We start from the raw sequence: 22339 nt of genomic DNA on the forward strand, positions 1-22339 counted from the left end.
AGCACTTAATTGAGAATCTTGACATTTGAGATACTTGATTGAGGGCAAATCAGAGTAATTAAAAAATAATAATAATAATAATATATAAATTGGGAAATAAGTCATATGTTAATAAGTATGATATATATAATACAGTGATTAAAGCCTAAGGCATATATGGTATTTGTTATGAAATCTTAAAAATTAAAAATAAAATAAAAAAATGCTCATTAAACACTGCTTTTGAATTTTTGATTTTTGTTTTGTAGAATTAATATTCATAAAGATTAAATAGCTATGTTTAAAGATTGAGTAAACCCATTTAATCTCTTATATAATATTTGTTCGATGAAATTCTAAAAATGGAAAATTAAAAAGAAATATGTCATTAAGCATTGCTTGTGAATTTTTGATTTTTGTTTTATAGATTTAATATTAATAAAGATTCAATAACTGCATTTAAAGGTTGATAAACCTATTTAATCTTTTATCTAATAAAATACAGTATATGTATATGTGTTGATTTTGAACGTAGAGTGCTAGTGTTGTTAATCAATGTGTTAATTTGATTTAAAGACTTGCATATATAAATAAATAGAACCAAATATAAATAAATAATAATCTTTTTAAGTCCAAATTTAGAAAATATATTTTAAAACTTTAATGCACATGAGAGGGGTTTTAGACTGTTATGTTCTGTGACATTGTTTTCTATTTTTATTTTTTTTGTGGAAAACAAAAGAAACAGAAAATATTATTTTATTTATTTTGTTAAATGATGTTTCAATTTATTTATAGAATACTAAAATGGGAAATAATACGTTTTTTTTTTTTTTTTTTTTAATTTTAAATTTTTATATCGTGGGCAATAAGCTGCAATGAAACTAATAATTTAAATAATTTAACAAAACAATAATAAGGAGAAAATTTACAGGAATTTGGGGCGACTTTCAACGACTCATCATCTGGACTTTGTATTCCGCGGTTTTTCTTGGTCGTCTTCTCTATCCATCTATCTCTCTGTTCATATATCCGCGGAAGAAATAGAGCTCCAGACGTTGAATTCCCATATCACGCATTAAAACCCGGGATTTTAAATTCTTTTTCAGCCTCTATTCTCTAGTTCTTCCGCTTAGCTCGATTTTCATTTTGAATTTTCACCAATTTTTTTTAATTATTCATTTTATTTTTATTTCGTTTTCTGGGTTGGGAGGAACTGAGTTTTCAATGGGAACTCCGGAATTTCCAGATCTGGGAAAGCATTGCACTGTCGAAGATTGCAAACAGATCGATTTTTTGCCCTTCTCCTGCGATCGCTGCAACAAGGTATACCCAGTTTCTCCCTTCTTTCATATATGTTTATGTCTTTTGAACACGTTTTATATACTTATATTGAGTTTTCTGGGTTATTGTTTATGGTCTGCTTTTTTGCATTGAATATGTTTTCAGATTTGCTTTTGGGTTTTACTTTTTCCTTCATCAGAATTTTGGTTTTGGTTTTGTTTTTTTTTTGCAATTGAATCTGCTGCGGAAAAGCTTGATTACCCAAATTAGAAATGAAGAAGAAGAATTCAATGGCTATTAATATTTTATTGTTCATTAGTGGGGCGCAAAGAGGAAAGCCAAAAGCGAAAGCAAAATGATCCAATCACTTTGGCCCCCTATATAGTTCTGGGTTTTACCCTGAATTTTATAATTTGGTGCCCAAATTGATATAAAACTTTGACTTGAAATTTTAGCTTTTAGCATTTTAAGCTTCAACAAAGAAGTAAATGTAGCTTTTAATTATGCCATAATTTCTCAGTACCATAGAAGTTGACAGAGATCTTTTATGCAGATGTTGTTGCACAAACTAATTGCAAAATGGATAATCAAAGTGCCATTTTTCTTTTTCCTTTTTAAAATAAGATTATAAAGATATTTTAGCTTCAGTTTGACGAGTTTGAGTTAAAGCATAATTTCAATATATTAAGGCCATTGTTTAATATATGTCTAATTAAGGCCTCTCTTATAATAGAACCATAATAATCGAATCTTGAGTTAGCATGGCCCTTTCCAATCTTTTGCTTTTGCATAAAAAATGTTGATCAAGATGGTCATGCTTTAGCAAACTTTTTTATGATGCTTATTAGCTTTTAGTCATTTGGTAAGCATTGAAACCTTGTTAAAGTTTTATTTAGTGGTTAACACCAATGCAATTTGTTATGCTTAAAGCAGTGTGTAATGGTATTTGGAGTATAATCTTGGGTGTTTTAATAGTGAAATGTCCTTTCAACCTTGATGCTCCAACGATAAAATTTGTGGTAATTTTTTCAATTGAGTTTTAAAATAAATTTATTGTCGCTTTGATTATGTTATAGGAACCTCATAATTTTAACATGTGCATTTATTGAAAACATGTAATCCTCTCTCTCTCTGGAACAGCTGGCCTTGTATTTACCATGAGTCCCAATTCATTTGTAAAATACTTGCTATAATGGAAAGAAAATTCAAATTTATTGAAACTTTCCTTGTTGAAATTATTTTTATTAAGCTGTACTTCGGTATATTTTGCAATGGGTGATGTATGTCATGTCTGCTGAGAAGGGATTGGTGATATGTTTATTATGAAAGTGCATTTCATCTCCTTCATTGTTGTACACAGATGTTCGATTTATGCTGATAATGTATGTGAAATTTGTTACAGGTATTTTGTTTGGAGCATCGAAGCTACATTAAGCATAGTTGTCCAAAAGCTGATAAACAAGATGTCACCGTGGTCATTTGTCCTCTCTGTGCTAAAGGAGTTCGTCTAATTCCTGATGAAGACCCAAATATTACTTGGGAGAGACATGTTAACACCGACTGCGACCCATCAAATTATGAGAAAGTCACAAAGAAGAAAAAATGCCCTGTTCCTGGCTGTAAGGACATCCTAACATTCTCAAACACAATAAAGTGTAGGGACTGCTTGGTAGACCACTGTCTGAAGCATCGGTTTGGACCTGACCACAAATGTCCAGGACCCAAGAAACCTGAACCAAGTTTCCCATTTATGGGCCTTTTAAGTAGAAGTAAGAAAGAAGATCCAAACTCCAACAGAGCTCCTCTGACTGCTTCTTCACCTAAGTGGGCTACAAGTTTTCTTAATGCTGCTTCAAGTGTTCGAGCCTCTGCTGAAGCAAGCGTCACTAAATTGAGCAATGAAATTAGCGAAAAGTGGCAGATTGCAAGGGATGGTATGGCGCAGAGCAGTAGCAGTGGGAGTAGAAATGGCCAAAAGGAAGAGTGTCCTCAATGCGGTGCCAAATTTTCTTCTGTAACAACTCTGGTGGAGCACGTGGAGAAAGTCCATGAAAGGGGTGGCAACCGAGCTGGAGGAAAGAAAGTGACAATTGATGTTTGCCCCAAGTGCAGTCGAGGATTTCGTGATCCAGTATCACTTGTAGAACACGTTGAGAGAGATCATGGTGGTACCTCAAAAGCGTAAATTTTGATGACAAAACAGGTTTTACTTTTGGGGAAAGTTAATTGTACTTCTTGTTGCACATATCATATGTGGTTTTAATGCTGCCAAATGCAAAAATGTTTTCAGCAGCCAGCAAATTGTTTGTGTTTCTAATTGTAATATAACCAAACATGATTCCTTGTTGCATGCTTGAATCAATTGTTCAAGTCAAAACTTAGCTCGTGAATCATTTGCTCGTATGAGTTGTACGGCTGCTCATAGTCGGACATGGAAAACGAACGTTGAATTTGTTTTGTTGGAGTACAGAAATACCATTTTCAGGTTTTTGCTTTCATTTTATTTTATTTTTTTCTTCTTTTGGTGTCCTCTTTTCATTAGGACATTGTTATCTAAGATTTTCCGGTGTAAAAATTTGTTTGAATGGAAGATGAATATGGTAACCTTAGTGTCGGTTTACCAAATATTCTTTTGGCATTCCAGGATATACTAAATTATTAAGACAAACATTTTCCCAGTTATTTATTACAATTATTACGCATTGAACATTTCTTGCAGTGCAAGCACAACTTCGTGAATCATGAAGGCTAATGGACAATGATTGTGGAATATCTTATTTAATTTTAATAAATACCCATTGAAATATTGTAAAATCAGTTTGAAAATCTTGGGGTATTATGAGTTTTTTTCCATATGAATCACACCCAACATGCTGGTCCATCTCTCTCTCATTTCTTAAAAGGACCGAGTCTTTAATATGCATCACCGACAATCCCTGCCTTGAGCATGGCTTTGAGTGGGGTTGGTTTTCTTATTTTTCAAAATTTTTGCTTTTTATGTTTTCAGAAAGCGACAACCCTTTTTATTATTTTTTGCTTTTTAAAATAATTTCTAACATCAAGCTTATTCGTTTCCCGAATGAAAAATAATTTAGTTGGTGGAATCTAAAAAATCTTTGGGTAATTTGTTTTGGTTTTTTTTTAGCTTATTTGAGGAGCCAAAGTAACAGATAAGAAAAGGTTGTTTTTGGTATGAAAAACAAATGGAATTATGCTTTTGTTTTTGTGTTTGTTTTAAAGTTTGTTTCGAAAATATGACATTGTAAAGTTGTAACTGAAACAAGGGCGGGTAATTTTAACTGTCAGGACAGCATGTCTATATGTGTACCGAAACGTTAATTTAATGCATCCAAGTCATCATGGGGCCCATTGAGCAACGGTCATGATAACATCAGGTTGGATCCAATGGTGGAAAATGCTATGTGATTTATGATCTGGCACAGTCTCATAGCTGGCATACTCGCTCCGGTGAACTCAGTACCGTTGGACGTGTGGACAATTTCAATCATCATTGGCAGGCGCAGGGCGGATATTATTTTCCTTTTTGGTATAAAATATGAAAAACTGAAATTTTGAGAGAATTTTGAGATTAAAGAGAAAGAGAGAGAGAGAGAGAGAGAGAGGATATATATCAAGGTTTCCGGTATAATATGCTAGAAGTGCGGTGCATTTTTTGCATGGTTTAGGTGGAGTTTCCCAGCCCCCGGTCTGCTTTTCCAGGCATTGATCCAGAGGTACAATTTTTTTTTCTTTTTTTTTTTTTTGGAAAAAAATTTGTGGACCTATTTATCCATTTGGCATTGTTGCAAAAACCCTTTTTGTTGAATTTTGATATAACATTGTTTTGTCAAGTGGTTTTTTTGATTGAATTTGAAGCTTTAGGGACTTAAAAGAGAAAAAAATTGTTACTTACAGGCTGGGTTATTGATTTTGAGGAATACCCATTTGCTTTTTCGGCCTTTCTTTCCCTTCTAGGCACGAAAAATAATATTCCAAATTCTTGTTCTTCACTGGTTCGGAAGGGAAGGAAAGAAAAAGCTTATAGGTTTTTGAAAGAAGCCCCAGTTTGATATTTCTGGTGAGTGTAAAATTCGAAAAATGAGCAACATCGAGGGTGTCATTTCCCGGCAAGTTCTGCCTGCTTGTGGTAGTCTTTGTTTCTTCTGCCCCGCTATGAGAGCAAGGTCTAGACAGCCCGTGAAGAGGTACAAGAAGCTCATCGCCGACATTTTTCCTCGTAACCAGGTGTGTCTGTCTGGGAATTTTTGTAGGTTTCATGGGTTTCTTTAGTCACATTTATATTGTAAACAGCATCATAAATGGTGGGGAGTGTTATGTTGTTATAATCTTGTACTTAATACATATACTAGCCCATTAATTGACCTAACTAAGACCAATTCTGTTACTTGTCTATTTAACAGCCAAGTCATTCCTCTCATGCATTGGACTTAATTTGAAAGCAAAATGGAAAACAAATACACTCAACTGGTACTGTGTTACTTAGAACATGACGTTCCTTTTAGTTTCTACCTGTTGTAGGTGTGTACTCGGGTGCTTTTTAACAATGAAAAATCATTGAGTTATTAAAAGTTATTGGCCTAAAATGGTTCAGTCGATTGAAAATGTTAACATCAAGCTTAACTTATCACTCTAATAAAAAGTTGAAAAGTTGTAATTTATATGTTCTGTATGAGTATGGTATTTATTGCAAATATATATACATATATGTATATATATATATATATATATATGTATGGGTTTGGTATTGGTTGAAACAGAGTATTCTGCATTTCTTTCATGCCTTATGAATGAAATATTGGTATTTTCATTTTGTCATTTTGGTATTTTCTTTTAATACATGATTGCCTTAAGCAAGATCAATATAAAAATAAATTTTATTTGTATAACCATGGTTCACTTGTATATATATATATATATATATATATGTTTTACATGACTGCTTTTTCTCTTTCATATTTTGGTTTTGTGTGTTTATTTTGGTTTCATCCCTAAATGTCTTTTTATTTAATCCAAGAATGGTTCTTTACATTTTCATAGGAAGAAGGACCAAATGATCGGAAGATAGGAAAGCTGTGTGAATATGCTGCTAAAAATCCTTTACGCATCCCAAAGGTATAATATGCAGTGAACAGAAACATAAAGTGTATTCTGAATCACAGGTTGGCATTTGCGTTATGGCAAGAAAGTGTCATATGCATACATGATACATTGTCATTTCACTTTCATGGTCAGAATTTTAACTGATGCAAATTGCAAAACCTTTTCTTTTTCTTTGATTGGTAAGCTATGTTTTCAGCGACCACATCCTAGTTTGAGCCCAGGATGGCTCAGGTTTTTGGGAATGGCTACTGCCATCCCAATTGTTGCCTAGGGGGTGACTGATGCAAAACATTTCACAAGTTAAAAAAAGGAGCTATGTATTCCTAGAGTTACTAGATTTGAACATCAGGGATTTGGGCAAGCATCTTTCAGCATTCTATATCTCTGATTTTTATATTAATGTTTTCAACAATTTGTTTGTGCTCAAATTGTTTTAGCAAGAAAATAATAATAACAATAAGCTCCTTCAAAATCTACTTGTTCTAATTTCTGCTTCAATGTGCTCACTTTCAAATGGACCTTCATTCTTATAATGTAAAGCCTCTTTCAGTCTCTGCCTCTGTGTGTATTTCTCTCTCTCACGCACTCGCACTAACACATACACACACACACACACACACACACACACACACATTTTCTAATAGACATGCAGCAAAGTATCAGTCATTTAGATGAAGCTGAAGGTGTTGTCCTGATCATAACAGAGGTCAATGACCCTTTTGAATCCTCTTGAATTGTCAGCTGGCGTTCTTGCCCTTAAGAATTACCTGATTTCTCTCTTGATGGAAAATTGTATATCCATTAGTGATTTTATAAGCCTCTAATTTATGAAAAGAACTGTATTGCACTTGAAAAGAGTTTCAATTTGTCTCTTTTTAGCTGTTTAGCTGAAATAATCCAGATGCAAAATAAATCCACAGATTTAATTATACATCTGGAAGTCCTAAATACTACTATGGTCCACCTGGGATATATGAGTGTTTCCAAGGAAATGAGAATGATGGGGCCACAAATAAAGGACAATGGAAGATTTGTTATTGTAAACTTTCTGAAGAGAAAAGGTGTTACCTTTAATGAGTGAAAGCAAGGTTGCTGAGCTTGAAACTGACATTTCGATTTAAAACTTGGGTGGTTGGGCTGCAAAATGTGAATGACAAATAGATACTTAGGTGTTGTGTTAGTCAAATGAAAGAAGCCTTGGTTTGGTCATATCTTAATGAATACTGTTAATCATGGAAAACAAGTCATATCTAAAAGTAATGCCAAATTGCTTTGATATTATCAGATACTTCAATAGTCCAACTGTGATTTAATACTGATATTTGCTGATAACTCTATTGGTAGTACTCTAATGCTTTGCTAGGGGGTGTTGAGATATAGAAAAAATGATATATCTCAAATACTGGTAGGAGTATTCATGTGTATGTGATGTTTGTTGATGGCTATAATACAATGTTAGAAGAAATTAAGAACTGATAAAACCTTATACACTATACCAACTTTGTATATCAGTATAGAGTTCTATTCCTGCTTAGTCTATGGACTGGAAATGTCTCCTTTCATGCTATTTTTACTCTCTCTCTCTCTCTTTTTTTTGGTCTTTTAATCAATCCATTACCAATTTAATGACAAGCTTCTAATTAATAATTATCTAAATAACACCGCTTCAATTTTGACGAAAGTTGCATATATGGTGACCAGATGACAAATTCTATTGAGCAAAGGTGCTACAAGGAATTGAGAAATGAGAATTTTCATGCTGTAAAAATCGTCTTGTGCATTTACAAGAAGTTGTTGGTTTCATGCAAGGAGCAAATGTAAGTTCCTCTCATTTTGAATTTTTATTTTTTTATTTTTTATTTTTATTTTAATCCTGTCTTTTAAATGGTTTGAAATTTCTGCAGTTAGAACCTATCACTGCTTGATTAGTTGATTGAGAAGGTTTACAACAAGAGCAATTTATTACACGTATTTTATGTGTTGCATTTTAATCTTATAGTGACAAACTATATGGAAGGTGATGATCATGAATATTGAAATTACCTAATATTTTCTGAAGCCACAATTGCTTACTCACCTAGTTAGTGGGCAAGGGGTAAAGAACATATGGAGATGTTGTTTTATGTTTATAGCTGGCTAAGTTCCAATAGTCTCTTATATTATCTTGTTTGGAAGATTTAGGTGATTGTTTACCTTTGATGCTTATGTTTATTGTTTGGATAATCACTTTCAAATTTTAGGACTGATAGTATCAACAATTCTCAATTTTTACAAACCGGTAAGAATACCTTAAAATAGAAGTACAGTTGTATCATTTTATATGCTGACAAGTTAAAGCAGTATCATGAGCTGTTCATGCTTTTTTCAGGCCTTTGTTTGCAAATAGCTTACTAAGCATCATGCATGCTCTGCTGGATCAAACACGACAAGATGAAATGAGAATTATGGGATGCCAGACTCTTTTCGACTTCATAAATAACCAGGTTGTTTCCTGTGGTGTTATATTTTGTTATAGATCTTATAGTTATAAAATATTGGATGTCGGATTCAGCTGTAATTTACTATCACAAACTCAATTTCATCTTTATGAATTTTGCAGGCAGATGGGAGTAGCATGTTTAATTTAGAAGGTTTTATTCCAAAACTCTGTCTGTTAGCTCAAGAGGCGGGGGAAGATGAACGAGCATGTAATCTACGTTCAGCTGGGCTGCGAGCCCTTTCTTCTATGGTATTCTTTTAAATTTTCTGTTGCAGTCTCTTCAAAAACAATACCATCTAAAACACCTATTGGTTTTGGTGTTTAAGAAAATAAAGAAAAAGTAATTTAGTATTGGAATCCTATATCTCCAATCTGAATCTCCACCCACACCTCCCAATATATAAAGATGTTAAGTTCCTTTTTGCTTTCTTTTTTGGGCTCCATGAGAGTCAAGATCTTCCTGTTCCTCTAGAAAGACAAGAAAAACGTTCTCTCCATACGATGGCCTACTTTCTGTGGACTTTTGTCTATGGATGGGAACTAGCAGAGGCTCTTGCCATGGAAGCATACTCCAATAAGTCTTCTCTTCCCCCTAGTGACTGTCATAGCCCCTATGACATTCATAGCCTGATTAATGAACAATTCTGTCGGCCCAATAATCTTATAAAATTTGTTTGTACATGGCTTTCTCTGTCTTGTAACTCCACAAAAGGATGGTTGGTCTAATGGGAAGCATGCTAAAAGTTCAACAGATTGGGAACTTAGCCATCGTCATTATCTATCATGAAAGCATTTTTTGGGATTCTTTAACAAGCCTCATTATTGTTGTTGTTGTTGTTGTTGTTGTTTTCAATGATTTTATTGCTCACATTTTGGTATTACCAGTCTATTTTCATTTTTTGCATCAAAAAAGGTCTATTTTCATTTGGTGTCCTAGATTTTGTCTAATAGTAGGCATGTTCATACCTAATTTCTAATGCAAATTGAATCTTTATAGGTTTGGTTCATGGGTGAAAACTCTCATATTTCGGCTGAGTTTGATAATGTAAGTGTGTTTAGACTTACTGCAAGATTTATTTTATGTTTTTCTGTCTTTTGCTTTCTTAATACACATATTCTTTTTCTATTTTTGCTCTGCATCCGTAATATAGTAATTTTTCTTGTTGAGTAATGGGAAAATAATTTTGCAAATATAATAAGGAAGATTTTACTATTTTTTTTTTTTTCGCAAATTTTTATTTTCTCAATTATCATAAACAGGTGGTTTCAGTAGTATTAGAAAATTATGGAGGTTGTAAAAAATCAGGAAACCCTGAAGGTTCCAGAAGTAAGTGGGTCCAAGAAGTGAAAAAGAATGAGGGTCACGTTTCACCTTCACCAGAGATAATAACGAGAGTACCTTCATGGAGGGCCATCGTTAATGACAAAGGCAAAGTGAATGCGACATTGTAATCTCTCTTGGGACAAGCTTCTTTGAGTATTTTTCTTTAAATATATGTGTATGGATTTTTAGTTTAAATCATTACTTATTAATAAATTATAGCTCTTTTCTTCTCACAGGGAAGATGCCAAGAGCCCCTGCTTTTGGTCCCGGGTTTGCCTTCGGAACATGGCCAATCTTGCCAAGGAGGCTACAACCATACGACGTGTTTTGGAGTCTTTGTTCCGTTACTTCGATAGTGAAAAGTTATGGTCTCTTGAGCATGGGCTTGCCTTTCCAGTCCTAAAGGATATGCAGTTTTTAATGGATAGTTTTGGTAATTTATCTGAATTTTTTCGTATTTCTGAGGTCCTTTCCTGTTTCTAACTCCAGATGTACCTTGATAATCAACTGATTGATATTTATCCAACTTTTTCTTTTTCAGGGCAAAATACACATGTCTTGCTGTCTATTTTAATTAAACATTTAGATCATAAGAATGTTCTTAAAGAACCCGACATGCAGCTCGATATTGTTGAGGTTACCACCTCCCTTTCTCAACATGCAAAAGTTGAGTCTTCTGTTGCAATAATTGCTGCAGTAAGTGACGTCGTCAGGCATTTACGGAAGAGCATACATTGCTCACTGGATGATGCAAATCTGGGAGCTGATGTGATAAAATGGAATAAAAGTTTTAGAGAGGCAGTGGATGAGTGCCTTGTACAGTTGACACATAAGGTGGTAACTTTACACTCAAAATTTTATCACTTTATCAATAGTAAGCTAAAATTTGCTTATATTTCATTGTTATTTGTCTTTCCATTTCAAATAGCTCAGTGATCTTTTTAGGTTTCCATATGTTCTCTTGGAATCTGTTATCATTGTTGAATGTTTCCAAGGCTAAAGACTAAACTGTACTTGGTAAACAGGTTGGAGAAGCTGGCCCAGTTCTTGATGTTATGGCTGGGTTGTTGGAGAATATCTCAACTATTACTGTCATAGCCAGAACTACTATTTCTGCAGTTTACCGTACCGCTCAGATTGTAGCCTCTTTACCTAATCTATCCTATCAAAGCAAGGCAAGAAGCAAAATTTCTGTATGCTTTCAATTTTTTTTGGATACTTTAAGCCTTAAAATTAATGTAGTGTTTATCAATGCATTTTTCTTTTGGCACAGGCTTTTCCTGAAACTTTGTTTCATCAGCTACTCCCTGCAATGGTACATCCAGATCACGAAACACGAGTTGGTGCCCACCGCATTTTTTCTGTTGTTCTTGTGCCAACTTCAGTTTTTCCTCGTCCGTATTCATCTATGCCTGAGACTAAGAAGGGCTTGGATCTTCCAAGGACTCTCTCAAGAACTGTTTCTGTCTTTTCCTCTTCAGCTGCTCTTTTTGAGAAGCTAAAGAAAGAGAAATTTTCATCATTGGAAAATGTTTTTCAAGGAAATCAAGAAAACTTTGTTTGCAATGGGGAACCAAGAAATAATAATAATGGAGTAATGACTAGATTGAAGTCATCTTATAGTCGGTCATACATTATGGAAAGCCCGCCTGGTCCTTCGACAGCAGATAGAAATAATATAAATAAGTCAACCAAAGAACCTGTAAGTGTTAATGACTACTATTAATATTAGAGGCAGAGTAATTATGTCAAATTATTGAAACCTTTTTAATGACTGTTATGCATATTAAACTTCAGGAGGCAAATTCCCTCAGACTGAGTAGCCAGCAGATAACTCTCTTGCTATCATCAATTTGGGCACAATCCCTCTCTCCTAAAAACTTGCCTGAAAACTATGAAGCAATTGCACATACATACAGCCTTGTATTGCTGTTTTCTCGAGCCAAGGTAAATGCTGCATTAAGAATGGATAATGGATCTTTCCTTCTGTATGAGTTAGAATTGTTTTTCACGGGCAGATTCCTTCCTTTTTCTGTTTCTTTTTTACTTTCTTAGATGATGCTTATATTAGTACACATTTATAGCATGTTTGTAATCATATATTTGTTAGTGCTTGGTGCTACATATGTCTATCAGGATTTTACATCTAGGGGGAAGCTGTTCTTGCATTCTAATCTTCATATTTTATTGAACCTATTTTAAGTAAAGCTATGATTAAATAATGACTTTAAAGTTGGAACCTCTATTTGCAGTCTCCGCTTAAATACTTGTTCTTTACTTGCCAAATTACTCACTGCTTTATGATGATTAAGTGTAATTCCAGCATCCTAGGTTATAATGGAATGTAATTAGTATATTATCAGCTTGCAATTTCTGAATCTAAAGTAGTTCTTAATGGGATAATGTGATTTTAGTTTTATTTTCCTGGAATTTTACTTGTGTTACTGATGGTACTTTTCATAAATGAATCAAGAGAGATACTGCAATTGGCAAGGTCAAGGTCAATATATTCATTTCATTTTTCTTTGATCTGATCAATATCATATCGTGCAGAATTCCAGTCATGAGGTTCTAGTTCGTAGTTTTCAGCTAGCATTTTCATTGCGGAACATTTCTCTTAGTGAAGGAGGTGAGCTACCAAAGCCAAATTCAATCCAAACTGGTAAATATGAATATATTGCATCTTCATGTTAAAGTGGATGGTGACATATGATTATTGGTAGTTTCATAATATTTGGATCAGAGAATGAAAGATGTGTGAAGGTACCAATATTTGTATGTTTCAATGAAAGTGTTATACAAATAAAGGGGAGCATTATGTATGTTATGATTTGTGGCCCAGACACATGTCAGGAATATTTAGGAAATTCTGAGTTTGCTGGATTAGCTTATACATAGATCTAATTGGTTTTTGACACTGTCTATAAATAGGTGTTGAATTACCACTGATCCCAAAAGCTTAAGCTAATGGAATGTGGGCTTTCATTTGATTTATATTTTTCTCACTCCCCTTCAAATGTAGGCTTGCCTCTTTTGGGCTTCTTTCTGGGTCCTTACATGTGTTTTTAATTTATTATTTATTTTGTATGGAGTTGTAGAGTTTTGAACTCAAGGCCTCTTGGATCTCTGGCTCTGATACCATGAACAGAAATAGGAATTATTTGTGATTGAGGAAAAATTGATTCATTCCCGTATTGACAATACACGGTATTATATAATAGATTACAAGAGAAAAATAGGAAACTAACTCAATCCTAAATATAGAAAAATCTATCTAACTGGATCCCTTAATTAAAGGGATTTCAACTGATATCCTAATCTATTCACAGCTCACCTACAACTTGACAATAGGCTCAATGTGTATCAATTTCAATAAATTTGTTGGCAAGGAAATACAGAAAACAATTAACCCTTTTATATCATCTTCCAATATAATGACATTTGAATATCTTTTAAAATGGACGTTTTTTTTTTTCCTGTCTTTTAGAGTAATAATTGAGATAAGGAGTATAAAAATTGACTGGATTTACTTAGGCTTTACTTTGGCCACCATTTTTTTTTCTTTTTTTCTTTTGGTGTCACCATAATTTCTTAACTTCAACTCAGATCATTTGCCTCTTTCATTTCAGAGCCACTGCCACCATGCCGTCGTCGGTCCCTATTTACCTTGGCAACTTCAATGATTCTCTTTTCATCAAAAGCATACAATATTCTTTCTCTTGTTCATGGTGCGCAGACAGCTACAAATAAAATGGTATATTTGTCAATGTTGATAAGTTATATTCACATTGGTCAACCTTGCAAGTTTTCTATGAAAAATTGCATGTTTAACTTAATGCCTTTATATGCTTGGATCAGGTTGATCCGTTCCTATGTTTAGTGGATGAAAGCAAATTACAAGCTGTTAACAGTGGATCCAATGCAAATGCTTATGGATCTAAAGAAGACAACAGTTCAGCTATAAAATCTCTTTTAAAAATAGTGATTACTGAAGATCAAACCAGGGAATCCTACGCTACTGAAATCCTGAAGAGCTTGGAAAATTTGCCAGATGTAGACTTTTGAACTTTTAAGCAAACCACCTTTAATAAACATTGTAATTTTAATGTAGTAACGGAAAGTTGTATCCTTTTGCAGTCTGAGTTGTCAACTATAAGAGAACAGCTGCTCAGTGACTTCATACCTGATGATGTCTGTCCATTGGGAGGACAGTTGTTAATTGATACTCCACGTAAAGCATATACGATTGGCTCAACAGAGAGTAAATCTGCTAATGAGGTAATTACTTTTCGGAGCTTCTATTTTGCTTTGTCAGTACTGGGGGCTGAATATTTATTGTCGCTGTGCAGGTTGGTCCACGTTTTTCTATAGATGATGATTCTTTTCTAGATTCTTTTGATGGTCAGATAAGGCACAAGTCACAAGTTTCCATGGAAGGTCCCAGTCTTTTGAGTGTCAATCAACTGTTGGAATCGGTATGCTAGCCAGCACATTCGCTTATTTAGTTTCTGTTTCTTTAATGTAGAATGATGTTTAGTTGGAAAGTAATCAAGCAATTTTTTTGAGTGACAAAAGTTCTGCATTACAATATTGTGATAATGCGCAGGTCTTGGAAACTGCACATCAAGTGGGAAGGATGTCCATTTCAACATCAGATGTGCCTTACAAGGAAATGGCCAGCCACTGTGAAACACTTCTTAGAGGAAAGCAGAAAAAGATGTCCGATTTAATGCATGCCCATCAGATTCAGGAAAGTCTAATCAACTCTTTACAGGACCAAAACGATGAAGTGAGAAAGATAGCATCCTATTCAAATGGGGTACTTTCTTTGGCTCTTGGTTTCTTAAACTATTGATACTTTTATTGATTCATGCATATAATTAGAAGTACTGGTATAGATCACATGCCTCTCTGATAACTATAAATATGGTGGCTCTGTGTGAAACATCTAAAATTTGTGAACTTAAAATGACAATGCAGGTACATAATCCCTCTATTGATGAGAACTTCACTGCCAACGCAAGCAAACCACCCTTGAGCCCGGTTCCTATGCAGTGTTCAACTGAGTACAAGCATCCCCCAAACTTGTTCAGATTACCGGCATCAAGTCCATATGATAACTTCCTAAAAGCTGCTGGTTGTTAAGAAAAACCCGTGAAAAGACTCACCAGATTTATTGGAAAACTTTACCTTTTGAATCTGCTTCTTAGTATTCTGCAGAGAGAGTTGTTATGAGCAAAGATCAGCCAAGTTTCATTACTTCTTCTTCTTCTTCTTCTTCTTCCCTTTTTTTGTATTTATTTTATTTTTTATTTTTCCAAATTGCAATTTTTTTCATTCTTTCATTCCTATATATATATATATATATTTTTTTTTTTCCTTTTTTTTCCAACATTGTGTACATGAATACATATATAGGAGAGTTGTCTTCGACCCCACTTCCTCCCTAGTCATCTGAAGTTTTCTGTAGGTTTTTGTAGTAAGATGTACAAAAATGTTATTTATTTATTGTTTTCTTTACTGTTCCTATGGAGTTGTGTTTGTAAAGTTTGAAGAACTGATCTTTTGAGATTATATGGTAATTGAAGACTCCTCTATAAAATAGAGATGAAAATGTTGTTAAATGCCTCTTAATGGTATTGCCTGCTTTTTGTTTTTTATTTTTTCCCCTCCCCCTCTCATATTGAAAAATTTGACTATCTTTGAGACATCCTTTAAGTTGCTTACCCATTTGTGAAACATGATAAAGAGAAAGAGACCTAATGAAAATCATCATATATGTAACCACATACAACGTTGAAAATCATCTTTATGTATTTTTTTAATGGAAAATACATAAGATAAATAAATAAAGAGAGAGAAGAAAAACAAAACAGAAGACAAATATGCTTGAATGGTGGTTATTTTCTGCTCTGATTAAATAAACCCAAGAGAAGATGAATCGTGGTGGTATTAGAAATTTATAGGCGACGTAGAAGGAAAATTTGTATAGTTATTAGATTTTTTTATCATATATTTTAAAAAATTAATTTAAACTCTTAAAAGTATTTTATCTATAAACTGAGGAATTTTTAGTTGAATTCTACATCTTCATCATCCATATCTAGTTGTTTATTTCTTTTAGCCTTATGACTATTTTTGGTGGGAAAAAAAAAAAGTAAAATGAAATAAATATCACGTGACAGCTAGTTTTGCAATATGAAAAAGAAAGATGCTTTTTACAATTTCATTCTTTAAACTCTTTAAAGTTTCATATATTTTAATTACTCAAAATATATATATTTTTTTTTCTTTTGCTTTTTCAAATCATATATATATATATATATATAATCTTTTTTCTTTCTCAGCGTTCCCCTTTTTTTTTTTTTTTAAATATAGAAAAAGAAAGATCAATGACTGATGTTTTCTGGCTGATATACAATTGGCATATGCCCTCTAAAAACTCCAAATCCAGCTTTCTGATACTGTTAGTATCCCTCTTTAGAAGTTAAAAAATAATAATAATAATAATTAATTAAGAATAAAAAATGCCAGATTTATTTTTTCAAGAAAAAAAAAAAAGAGACAAAGTGGCAGCTGCGCTATGGGTTTACGGTAACTTCCTTGGTAGCCATAGGCGGTTAGTCACAAGCCGCGGCTAATGCTTTAAGTGGAAAAGTTTAAAAAATTTAAAAAAAGAAATTAATAATTGAAGTTTTAAAAAAATATAAAGGTATTTTAGTACGTTTAATAAATTGGACTGTATAGTTTCAGCCAAAAAAAAATAAAATAAAATTGAATGTATATAATTGTATAAGAACTAGAACTTACTCAATATAAAATCAGAATATTGAAAACGTGGTCGTTTTGAAAGAGCAAAGCGCCAGAGAGCTACTATTTTATAAAATGGTAAAAATACCTGGCATATAAAAATTTGCGCTGTGTTTGGCTTGGCAGAAAGAGGAATAAGGTTTTTGAAGGTTCGAGAGCCACGGTGAACGACTTGTACGAAATCGGCTCAAGAGGTAATCTAGGGTTTCTGACTCTGATCTCGTTATCTTTGATATGTGTATATATATATATATATGTATTAATTTGTTGTGTTTAATAGTCTAGTACCCATTGAGGTTTAGGTATTTTTGGATTATTATTAACCTTCATTTTGAAACTTTTATTTTGCTTGTCGAAGTTAATGAGTCGACGATGAGTTTTTATTTAATCGGTCAAGCTCTGTCCCTGAAATTACCGCCTGGATGTTATCGGATATAATCAGTTTTCTGCTTTTTCTTAATAAAGGCTTTGATATATATATATATATTTTTTTTAATGAAAATTTGTTGGTTAGGCAAATTCCTGTGAATGAATTTTTTTGAATAAGTCAAAAGAACACAGCAATGCAGAGGCCAGTGCTTGCAGGCTTTTGGGAGGGGTTGAAGGATGCAATTTGCTCCAATGTTATCTATGTGATGCTCCAATCTGGGACATCCGTGGTTTTGCTATGTCATATTTGGGTTAATTTAAGGATTCCAATCCACTATCATCTCTTTGAACTATCATTTTAAGTTTTACATTTAGAGATCTATTGTTCTGAGTTAATTATAGGCCTGTGCGTTGTCATTAAGTGTAGCCTTAGTTTGACACACGTTATTTTTAGCCAGGAAATTTGTTAGTTTTCCAAAAACTGTACTCTGTTTGAAATTTTGGTATGTCTAGTTAATCTTTGTAGAACAGAAATTGATTCCCACCTTTTGCACATTCCAAGTGTGGTATTAAAGCTGAAGGCCACTCCTAGCCCGTCGACTACACTTCCGTTCCATTCCTCAAAGTTGATAAGGGGATGCCAAATTCAGTACTCCATTTTGGGAGTGTCTGGATATTTGTGGTTGAGAGGCGTTTGGTAGATAGGTGGACACCTCAATTGATTTAAATGTTGAGGATGTTTAATGATCCATTCTTCTTCACTGGTAGCCATCTTGGCGCAGGTTGTCATGGTATAGGATTATTATTTATATGCTTATTTTGTTTGCAGTTCAAAATGACAGCCAAAGCCATCGTATCTGCTGTTGTGGGATCATTTGCACTTGCTTGGGCATTTGATCACTTTATTGCAGACAAGAAGATATTCGGAGGCAAGTCAAGTTATAGTTGTCATTTAAAGACTTAAAATTGTTTTCTTATTCTAATTTTATGATTTTTTTCACTCAGGTACTACCCCATCGACCGTTGCAAGAAAAGAATGGTGGGAAGAAACTGACAAGAAGTTTCAGGCATGGCCTCGGACTGCAGGTCCACCGGTGGTCATGAATCCCATCAGTCGCCAGAATTTCATTGTCAAGTCCAGCACTGAACAATGAAGTTTTCCTCATTTTCTTAATTTGCTCCTACTTTAGTGGCTTTGCCTCTACACTGATTCATAAACATATTGTTTAGCCTGGAGAGTATTCTTAAAGTTGGGGATGCTATTTCAGATTATAATGGCTGTTTTGCCCCTTTATATCTGTGTGAACTGCTTGGTCGTTGTTGGTCTGATAATGCTGATAATGCTGTGAACCTTGTTTTAAATTAATAAGTGTTGAAATCAATTTTTTTTCTTAGATTCGTGTTTGATAGCTTGCTAGCAGTTTAATCACAATAAGTTCTGTAACCTAATAATGTTTCAGTAAATTTGGATATTGTAAACAGAAGGTAGGGAATGAAAGATGATTCTAATACAATTTCTATTAATGATGACTGTTTTTTCCCTTGAAGTTCCGTAATCCAGGTGGTTTGCATGGCTAAACTGCCTTCCCATTGGCTGCATCCTTTGCTAGAGAAAAACTTAGGTACTACATCATCCATTATTATGCACAGATTAAAATAAAGCATATGGATCCTGCAAAATATTAATTAAATGTTCCATTATGAATGATCTCTTGTACTACATCATCCATACAATAATTATATACAAGTTTTTACGATGCTGGTTTGGTCTGCCATTTTACCACTTTATATCTAAAATTAGCATGTTACTGCTGCATTCTAGAGTGTTTGCCCCCGACACCATTTCCCTAATGGCCATCCATAAAATAAGCAGAATTTTGTTGAAATAAATCTGGAAGACTTGAACTCACTTGTTGGACATGATCGTTGTCATAAATTATTGGTGCTTCAGGAAGCATATTCTAAATTTAATATACGCCGCATACCTCTGTTAAACGTCTGTTTTTAATTTGACTCTGTTGCTACGTCTGTTTTTAATTTGACTCTGTTGCTTAATTCATGATTTCAAAATCTTCCCATTTTTAAATTCCAAAGTCAAAACTCTTTGTCAGGGAAAGAGATAAAAGGGTTACAGAGTCAGAAAGCTGATTGTTGCTTAAAGATCTTGTTTACACAAACATGAACTAGTACCGAGTTGTCTATTTCAGAAACCATAAAAAAGCATAACTGAAAAGCTTACCCTCTCTTCTCTTCCCTACTTCCATAACATGGTCGAAACATTGCTTTCCAGCATAGCAGACGAGTGTTTGGAAAGCCTGGGTCCCTGGCTTATGAGGAAGTTGCATCTACATGGGGTGTCAAACATGATCTGAAAAGGCTTGAACGCACCTTATGCCACATTAAAGCGGTGCTCATGGATGCTGAGGAGCAGCGGGCAAAGAACCAGGAGCTCCAAGTGTGGCTTGGTCAGCTCAAAGATGTATTTTACCACACAGACTATGTGCCCGATGAGTTTGAGTGGGAAGCTTGTGGAGGCAAGTGGTGAGAACACATGGGAGCATCACCAGAACGGAATGCCGCTTCTTTTGTGGGTCTAATCCGGTCGTGTTTTGTCTCAAAATGGTCATAGACTTGAGGAAGTCAGAGATGCTACATGAGGTTGCTGCTGATGGAGCTACATTTCATCTTGTGGAGAGAGTTATTGGTACTAGGGGTGTGGTAATGCAGCGGAGGAGAGAGATCATGACCCATTCCTTAGACATAACCTAAGATGTTCTTGGAAGATTCAATGATAAAGAGAAAATCATTGTTCTCTTGATGCTCCCAGGTGAGGCTCAAAGGATCTCTGTTAGTCCTATAGTTGGAATTGGAGGACTTGGAAAGACCACTCTTGCTAAGCTGGTGTTCAATGATGAAAGGGTATCTGGGCATTTTGAGATGAAAATAAAGGTCTGTGTGTCTGACGATTTTGATCTGAAACAACTCATGGTTAAGATTATCAAATCAACAACCAGTGAAAATTTGGATCTGGACCAGTTGCAGAAGTACCTTAGAGAGAAGTTGGATGGTAAGAAGTTCTTGTTGGTCTTAGATGATGTATGGAATGAGGATCATGAAAAATGGATTTGAGTTGAGAGATTTTCTGACTGGAGGTGCTGCAGGAAGTAAGATCTTTGTGACTACACGAAGTTACTTGGTTGCTTCAGTAATGGGTACAGTTCCTCATCACAACTTAAAAGGTCTACCCCAAGAGGAATGTCTGTCTTTGTTTCTGAAATGGGCATTGAAAGAAGGACAAGAGAAACAACATCCCAATCTTGTGAGGAGTGTGAATGAGATGGTGAAAAAATGTGGAGGGGTACCTTTAACATCAAGGACATTGGGAAGCCTACTTTATTTGAAAACCGATGAACATGACTGGGAATTTGTAAGGGATAGTGAAATATGGAGATTAAAGCATAAGGAAAATGACATTCTGCCAGCATTACAATTGAGTTTCAATCAAATGCCATCTTATCTGAAGCAGTGTTTTGCTTCTTGTTCAATTTTTTCAAAAAGATTATGAGTTTCTTAGTTTTGAGTTGATTCAAAAATCTGGATGGCACATAGGCCCATTCAATAGTCAAATGGAAATCAGGAGCTTGAAGATACTGGTAGCCAATACTTGAACTATTTTCAAGATATTTCCTTGAAGATTTTGAGGATTTAGGAAGCTTTTATAGTTTTAAGATACTTGATCTTGCACACAATCTAGCACTATTTGTAGCAGAATAGTGCTTAACCATAGATAGTAATTAAAGAAACATCTCTCAAAAAGTTAGGCGGTTGTCATTTTCCCAAACTAATTTCCCTTCTCAAGGAGTTTTGAAATTGCCACACAAATCCACCAATGTCCGGCGCATTGTGTTTGCTACTGAACAAGTATGGACTACCAATGGATCTGTTCTCCAAACATGCTTCTCAAAGTATTGGACCTGACTGCATTAGAGACTCTGGCTATAGTTGAGTGTGAGAAGCTTGACGTGACAGAAGAAGGTGGTAACAAACAAGATTGAGGATTCAGCCTCCGGTCTTTTGTCATTAGAGGATTGCCTCAGCTTGAGACCTTGCCTCACTGGCTTCGAGGATCTGCCAACGCTACAAAAAAATACAGGGTATTGAATATTGCTCAAATTTTATGGCTTTTCCAGAGTGGCTACCTTCCCATGTACCACTTTCGTAAACTCAAGATTTTAGGATGCCCAAAATTGTCATATCCAACAGAGAGTATGCAGCATCTTACTGCCTTGAAGAAGCTAAGGATTGCAAACTGCCATGCACTGACTGAAAGATGCATCTTTGTAACTGGCATACACTGGCCACTTATAGCTCGTCTCCCGGAGGTTCAACTTGATCAATCCATATACAAACGCTTCAATACAGATGAGTAGGCAAGGAATACAACTTTGGTTTTGTTTTTTTTCCTTTCAATGTTATTTACTTTCCTAACTTCATTTTTCTCATTGGGTAATTGCTTCTTTCAAATTTTCAGCTTTCATGGTAGTTTACAAGAAGTTTGCAACCTGTGGAAGTCTCCCAGGTTCAAGTCGGTGCCTTGAAACTCATTTTGCCGGCTTTGCTGCATAAACAATGTCCAGTATCTGAGGTTTGAATTCAAGAATACAGAAAGATCAATAATGTGTATGTGCCTTCTCTTCTCTGACTCTAAGATTTTCAACTTAGAAGAATAAAATTGTAAATTTCCGGCTCAACCGGCCAAACCAAAAATAACAAAACTCAACAAATAAAAAAAAACAACAACCACAACAGCAACAAAGTAAACAGAGATTCATCTTTCTGCAGTTATGCCAGAGTTCACTAGAAATTTTTTTTTTTTTTTCACTATATTAAATTAATAAATAATTACATTTTAGCTTGATTATGTGAAATTAATTCCTATGGTTTAACTTAATTTTTTCTTTGCATTCGATTTT

At 34.3% G+C, this 22339-nt stretch overlaps 3 protein-coding genes across 7 annotated transcripts; all 3 read left to right on the plus strand.

Moving 5' to 3' along the window:
• The first annotated feature begins 880 nt into the window (after positions 1–880).
• LOC107432358 (zinc finger AN1 and C2H2 domain-containing stress-associated protein 13) lies at positions 881–3761 on the plus strand. The gene is made up of 2 exons (XM_048465123.2): positions 881–1305; positions 2666–3761. Exons 1-2 carry the CDS (start codon positions 1207–1209, stop codon positions 3446–3448), a joined length of 882 nt encoding a protein of 293 aa, XP_048321080.2. The 5' UTR covers positions 881–1206; the 3' UTR covers positions 3449–3761.
• A 935-nt stretch (positions 3762–4696) lies between these two features.
• On the plus strand, positions 4697–15797 carry LOC107432371 (protein SEMI-ROLLED LEAF 2). 5 transcript variants are annotated; one of them, XM_016043496.4, is made up of 20 exons: positions 4697–4997; positions 5179–5508; positions 6322–6396; positions 8086–8201; positions 8753–8867; positions 8984–9112; positions 9861–9908; positions 10124–10311; positions 10424–10620; positions 10729–11021; positions 11213–11362; positions 11461–11889; positions 11985–12134; positions 12741–12849; positions 13817–13941; positions 14046–14240; positions 14325–14465; positions 14537–14662; positions 14794–15006; positions 15168–15797. In XM_016043496.4, exons 2-20 carry the CDS (start codon positions 5362–5364, stop codon positions 15330–15332), a joined length of 3111 nt encoding a protein of 1036 aa, XP_015898982.3. In that variant the 5' UTR covers positions 4697–4997; positions 5179–5361; the 3' UTR covers positions 15333–15797. The 5 variants fall into 5 exon arrangements, with proteins under 5 accessions (XP_015898982.3, XP_015898983.3, XP_024935446.3 ...); XM_016043497.4 differs by having other exon boundaries at positions 12741–12816; XM_025079678.3 differs by having other exon boundaries at positions 5239–5508.
• A 1233-nt stretch (positions 15798–17030) lies between these two features.
• Positions 17031–18760, plus strand: LOC107432373 (uncharacterized). The gene is made up of 3 exons (XM_016043499.4): positions 17031–17191; positions 18196–18295; positions 18372–18760. The coding sequence occupies exons 2-3, from the start codon at positions 18202–18204 to the stop codon at positions 18518–18520; spliced, it is 243 nt and encodes an 80-aa protein (XP_015898985.1). The 5' UTR covers positions 17031–17191; positions 18196–18201; the 3' UTR covers positions 18521–18760.
• The last annotated feature ends 3579 nt before the right edge of the window (positions 18761–22339 follow it).

The sequence above is a fragment of the Ziziphus jujuba genome, chromosome 11 (assembly GCF_031755915.1).
Source record: "Ziziphus jujuba cultivar Dongzao chromosome 11, ASM3175591v1".
Lineage (NCBI taxonomy): Eukaryota > Viridiplantae > Streptophyta > Magnoliopsida > Rosales > Rhamnaceae > Ziziphus > Ziziphus jujuba.

Coding starts and splice junctions, on each gene's coding strand:
- LOC107432358 (XM_048465123.2), top strand. CDS start 1,207: ATGGGAACTCCGGAATTTCCAGATCTGGGAAAGCATTGCACTGTCGAA. Junction 1,306..2,665: donor CCTGCGATCGCTGCAACAAG/GTATACCCAGTT, acceptor AATTTGTTACAG/GTATTTTGTTTGGAGCATCG.
- LOC107432371 (XM_016043496.4), top strand. CDS start 5,362: ATGAGCAACATCGAGGGTGTCATTTCCCGGCAAGTTCTGCCTGCTTGT. Junction 12,135..12,740: donor TGCTGTTTTCTCGAGCCAAG/GTAAATGCTGCA, acceptor CATATCGTGCAG/AATTCCAGTCATGAGGTTCT. Junction 14,466..14,536: donor AGAGTAAATCTGCTAATGAG/GTAATTACTTTT, acceptor GTCGCTGTGCAG/GTTGGTCCACGTTTTTCTAT.
- LOC107432373 (XM_016043499.4), top strand. CDS start 18,202: ATGACAGCCAAAGCCATCGTATCTGCTGTTGTGGGATCATTTGCACTT. Junction 18,296..18,371: donor AGACAAGAAGATATTCGGAG/GCAAGTCAAGTT, acceptor TTTTTCACTCAG/GTACTACCCCATCGACCGTT.